Source organism: Gymnodraco acuticeps, unplaced genomic scaffold (assembly GCF_902827175.1).
Source record: "Gymnodraco acuticeps unplaced genomic scaffold, fGymAcu1.1, whole genome shotgun sequence".
NCBI classification, from domain to species: domain Eukaryota; kingdom Metazoa; phylum Chordata; class Actinopteri; order Perciformes; family Bathydraconidae; genus Gymnodraco; species Gymnodraco acuticeps.
In genome coordinates this window covers 43,267-49,266 of record NW_022990340.1, presented here as the reverse complement: position 1 = coordinate 49,266, position 6,000 = coordinate 43,267, and the positions used below count along the sequence as shown (strand labels likewise).

Here is a 6,000-nt window from a genome sequence, read left to right as displayed (position 1 = left end):
GCGGGACTCATAAAACAGTTACGTTATCCTGTGAAAGTCTCATAGGAGTTTTAACTGGACCTCAAGCACAACCCAGATTTAAGCTTGGGTAAACAGACACCGGCTACTGCAATGGAGTCACAGTAATACAGAAATAGCTGAAACAATCAACCGAGGCTCACCATTTTGTCCCTTTCAGCTCCAGAAGTTCTCGCCCAGAAGCCGTACAGTAAGGCCGTGGACTGCTGGTCCATCGGAGTGATCGCCTACATCCTGTAAGTAACACATATCTTCTTTGTGATCACACTGTAAGGCCCCTGGTTTCATCCTCGCAGCCTGACTCAACACACAGCACACTTTCAGTTGGTGTCAGATTCACAGGAAACAAATGAACAGATTATAACGTTGTCTTCACACATCACAGACTTCTGCTGCCTACTTTTGCGGTGAAAGTCAATACACTGACTGTGATCAATCCAATGTGTGCTGTGGAAGTGGAAACATCTCTTTAAACACTACAGTTACTTTTTTTATATTACTTTGATGATTTCTGACTTTACCTTCCACTGAAATATAACTGTATATTGTAACAAAGTCTCAGTTGCAGGCTATTAGAAATTATCCATTTATATAATAGGTTCATTTAGAATTTGCCCAAATATTTAGATACATGTGTATCATATTAATTAGATGTCTCGTAAACAGATACCTATGATAAGCTAGTATGCTAATGTGTGTGCCTGGAGCCTAACGCCCTATGCCCTACGACCTACGCCCTACGCCAATGCCCTTAAAGGTCATACAGCTTAACCTGAGACACTGGGGCTGCTCCCACATGTGTGTATATTTGTAGATTTTCGTGTGTGTGTGTTCTGCCTGACAGAGACATTGAGTGTGAGGTCAGATCCGGGGTCAGAGGTGAACAGCCTCAGTTAATACGATGCAGAGCGTGTGAGGTGGCAGCACACACACTGTGTCTAACACTTCTGTGATGTGACTGTGATGTTTGGAAGGACGGTCTGTGACTCTATTAAATACATGTGTCTATGGGACACACACATATATTTTTAATATTTGTATTCATATTAACCTGTAGTTTATTTTGATACTTTGGTAACAGTGTGTTCCTTTATTACTTTCTTGCCAATGAAGAGACTTTGAATTTATTTGAACGACAGAGAGAGTTTCTCCCTGCAATGAGCACAATTAGCGCATTGATTCAGACTATGTGAGCTTTTAGCTGCTGCTCAGGTGGAAAGAACAGATCAGGTAATCAGCCATGATAATCACTGTTTGTGTGTGTCGGTATGTGTGTGTTGTTAGAGACTTGGAGGGATAACTGGTCCGCTTTTCAAATCTCCGCGCGTTCCTATGAAGCTGGTTATAATACAGGAAGGAATCCATATCTACAAAGTAACCGTTAACAATAATCTACTTTAATGGCAATATGACAATGCAATACAATCATTACAATACAACATGATATATTACAGTTATATTGTAATGCTTAAGGAGTAATGCCGGCTTACTCCTGCCCTAGTCCGCATACTGCAGAGCTACTTTCACCCGAGGGCAGCATGTGAAGAAGAGGCCGAACGCCAGGGATCCTCCGGATATATACCAGAGTAAGAAGGAGGGGTTTGGTGTTAGGTCAGCTGGTCATCTCTTCAGGTCATCTCATTGGGAGACGCAACGCAGCAGGAAACGCAGCAGGAAACCAAACAGGCTCACTTTCCAACAAAAGGTCTCAAGGCCTGCATACCTACACCTCCCCCACAGAGCCATAAAACCCTGTTTACTCCAACCAGCCCAGAATGTTTATAGCCATTTGTAGTCCTTACATTTATGAAAGGATAAAACAGAGAAATCAATATAAAACACAAACACAGGTATTATTTGAACAGTATTCACTTAACTGCTACTATTGATAAGCACCAGAGAAACCCAAGGGACCTCTCTTAACATCACAACCACTGTAGCTCGTTCTAAGTTGAATGCAAATCAGGACATGCTCTCACCTTCCCCCATCTTCCTTGTCCTCAAAAACACATGTCAACAGGCCCCAAATGCAGCTCACAGTTTTACCCAAATTATTCTCATTTTAAGCTTATCCATAGTTTGCTAACATGAATAAATACAAATATAACTCTACAAATCCCCCTTTTTATCTCCTTCTCCAGAGATAAACTTAGACAAGGCATTTTGAAATATACCCACTGTCATTATTTTCTACTGTGTCCATAAATCCATCCGAAGCTGGTATTTAGAATACTTGAAACCTTCATGGAGACAGAACACCACTTTCCATGGCAGTGAAGGAACCATGAGGGGGTAGCTGAGTGCTAGAATCATCAGCCCCCCCCCCCTCGGAGGAATAGCCCACAAGGACAGCTAATAGGGAGGGGGAGATGCAGCTTGCCCTTCACGGGTGGAACTGATCAGAGCGAAGTAGACTCCTCTGCTGCCTCGACAAGTTCCCTGTGCCGTCCTGGCTTGCCGTGTCTTTGTCCCCCAATCCGCTGACGGCAGCTTCTGGGCTGCCTGCTAGAGAGATGTCTTCCTCCTCCTCGTCCTCCGGCCCGCTGATGGCGGCTTCCGGGTCGATGCTGTAGAGATGTCTCCAGGGTCCTCCTTCTCCGGCCCGCTGATGATGCCTCCCGGGTCGTCTGCTGTAAGGATGTCTCCAGGGTCCTGCTCCTCCAGTCTGCTGCTTCCGAGTAGTCCACGTCTGCCAGGGCCACGTCCGTCCTGATGTCGTCCCCTGGTCCTAGCAGGTGGTTTCCCCGCCGCACACTGGCTCCCGTGGTACGAGCTGTCCCCCTTTTCTCCCAGGCAGACGGCATAAGAGGTCCGCTGGGTCACTCGGTCGGGGTCGGAGAGCCTGGGGTTGAGCCACTTTGTCCTCGTGCTTCTCGGGTCCCCCTTTTGGCGCCAGTGACCTGTGTGGAGAAATCTGATACAACTCCCTCAAGCCTACGCTCAGCTGTTTTGCCCCACTTGGAGCCTCTTGGTGGGGTGTCTTGAAACAACAGCCGTCTGTGAACAGGTTTCCAAATTAATTGTAGCCCTCCTATCTGCCAGTGCAGCTTCAGAATCTTAATACTTGGACTGTGCCAACTAAATAAGAACCCCAACATCTTTAGGTAAACTAAATAACATATTTCAATAGCTCTGAATTTCTGACAAGCATCCGTGTTTATTTTTAAATGAAATCCTATTTAAAATCCAAATATAATATGAACTGCTAATGTTTCTGGCAAAGAAACACACTAATGTTATGGATTCAAAAACAACCAAAATCACGATGCTAACAAAGTGAATGATTTCCTGGTGATACTGCTTCTACCTGTCAGTGCTTAGATATTATCACGCTGAAAAAATGAATACAGAATTCCAACAAACTGTCATCAAATGTCTTTCTATTATAAATTTAGATGAAATGTATATCCTCATAGTGACCTAAACAATAAAGTCTATGGCTTTTACTCCTTTACCAGGCTAGTTACATGATGTTGTCTAAATTAAATTCTGTCTCAATACACTACTATGTTTTAGCTTTAACTGTAATATGTTCTTTCTACATTTCAAACCTCAGTTACTCTAATGTCTGTTAAAATATTACAAAATTGTTTCATTATCACAGGTCAACTTCTTCGGTTTCACAGTAGCCCCTTGGCCACTGATTCTGTGTTACCTGTTATAATTCAAATCAATATTTAGAAACATCTCAACATTCATCAAACAGTATCTTATCCCCAGATATGGAGCAGGTTAATTACATTCAATGCTCAGTTTGAACATCTGGGTTGGGGCGGAAGGTTTCTGTCAATCCTTAAAAGAAAAATTTAAATTGTGAATTTTACAGCCATGTTGAGATTTATACATTATACTCACTCCCCCCTTTTACACATGAAATCATGTGTAACAAAAGCCTGTAATGGGAGGGGAACAAAAACTGTCAGGTAATTGGTTAGGAACATAACGAACATTATTATCATTATTTCCACAGTGAACACTTCAGTGAAAAGAAGTGTTCCTCTCCGTCCTTCAGGCCTAAAAGAAACAGAATCTTCAGATTGTAGTTTTACATTTGCAAACCGCCAACTCATGTGAGAGGAAAATATCACATGTGCGGTTTCCCCTTTTTGTGGAATTTTTAGGAAACCTCTCGTTTCCCTTGGAGCTCCAAAATAATATGTTAGTCCAAAAACATGCTTGGTTAGTTATTGTTTTAGAATCATGCAGTTACACTGATCACATGCCGGCATACATTCACACTCACACTGTCTGGTTGTCATGTCAAGTTTGGTCAGGTTCACCCCAGAGTCAGTCATCCACAGTGCCTTGTCAAGTTACACTGTCGGTCAGGGTCAAAGGTCAGTTGGTCTCCGTCTTTTTTGGCCATGTGTCGTGCTCTGCAGAGACTTTGACATTTCAGCATAGGCCAGTATCCTTTGTCTACAAAAATATGTCACGATTTCAACTATAATTTTCAAGATGATTCTCACTTGTCATTGGGACTTCCGCCTCCCACTTTTCCTGAAACTTGGTACAAAACTCACTTCCTTCGAGTACCACTACTAATTAAAATGTCTAATGATCTATTTCAGAAACTTTTGTACAATAACTATTATCTTGAGTCAAAACATTACTAGGATCTGTGTCGCTCTGCATTTCATAGCTCATTATAATTCTGGTCTACTTAAAAAACGATGTTAAACTCTTTAGCAGTGTGTGGAACCTTGGGTGTCCGAACATGCAACAATTACTCCCTCCTTTATCAAGGATTTAAAACCGAAGTCTGGTAATAACTATGCCACAATGGTGAAATCAACACTTTAGATTGGAATTTAATATGTGGCTTGGCACTAGCCATTAATACAAACAAAGATTTGTCCTATAGAGTGGTTCCTAAAACTATCCTTTTAATGGTGATCAATATTGTAACCAATGAGACCGCTACTTTATTCACACGTGAATAAAAATGTCTTAAAGAATGAATTGTTAACATGATGAAAATATTGAAGAATATGGTTCTACTCTGTCAGTGTGTTTTAGGATGATTATCATCTTACTTTAATAGTTTCCTCTTTACTGCTATTTTTAATTTACCAAATGATTAATAAATCTTTCTGTCTTTACGTATTTATGAAGTTAATTCAAGTTATTTAAATGTGCGTTTCGTGAATAAGTGTGTTTATGTGTAACTCACTCATTCCCGTTCTCCTTTCCTCCTCCCCTGGTTTTCTCAAGCCGTGACCCCGGCCTCCGCACTTCTAATCGACCATGCCAACTCCTCTGATTCTGTCTTCTCTTCAGTCCATCAGCTGTTGAATCCATCCGCTGTAACTTTTGTAGGCAGCCATTGGCCCAGTCACATCTGCAGCCCCATCATGCCACTGTTGTTGCACTCCTCCTTTACAGTCTCTCTGCTGTTTTTATGGAGGGCGGATTCTGCTCTCATGTCTATTGTGCCAAATCTCGCGGCGCAGTTTGGAACTTCATGTCCTGTCTGAGGGGCTGATGAGAGTATCTCTCTGTATGTCAGCATGCTGGTTTGGTTCTGGATGCCACAGGTGGAGATAGTTCTGGCTGCAGTCTTGATGTAGTCTTGTTGTCGTTGTTGGTTCAGCTCTGGTTCTCTGTCTGTACGATGGAGAAGGAGGAGTCTCCTGTTGGGTTAGGTCTCGTTGTCTGCTTGGAGGGTCGGGATCAAAGCCTTTCTAACTCAGAGGGGGAGTCCAGGTCCCGGTACACATTACCTATAAGAAGTCTAGCACACTGATGTTAAATAAATCCAACCCTTTCCACTCTGTCTCTTTCTAATCATACTATCTGTCTTAGTTGTTAAATGCCATCTAAACAACATAATTAATGTCTACTTATGATATTACAAAAACTAACTCCAAAAATTGTTTCATCCATTGTTACATATTTACCCAACACAACTCTGAAATACTTACATGTTTCCAGCATCACATATTCCACACACTATGAAAGAACATCTCCATATGTTCTCTC

At 42.1% G+C, this 6,000-nt stretch overlaps 1 protein-coding gene across 1 annotated transcript in view; it reads left to right on the top strand.

Annotated features, from left to right (window-relative positions):
• Positions 1 to 178: 178 nt before the first annotated feature.
• The window catches only part of camk1da (calcium/calmodulin-dependent protein kinase 1Da), a gene marked incomplete at its 5' end in the record, with an annotated part of 14,633 nt that continues 8,811 nt past the window's right edge, over positions 179 to 6,000 (top strand). Inside the window, 1 exon segment of the mRNA XM_034223441.1 lies at positions 179 to 254. Coding sequence (XP_034079332.1) covers positions 179 to 254 — 76 coding nt within the window.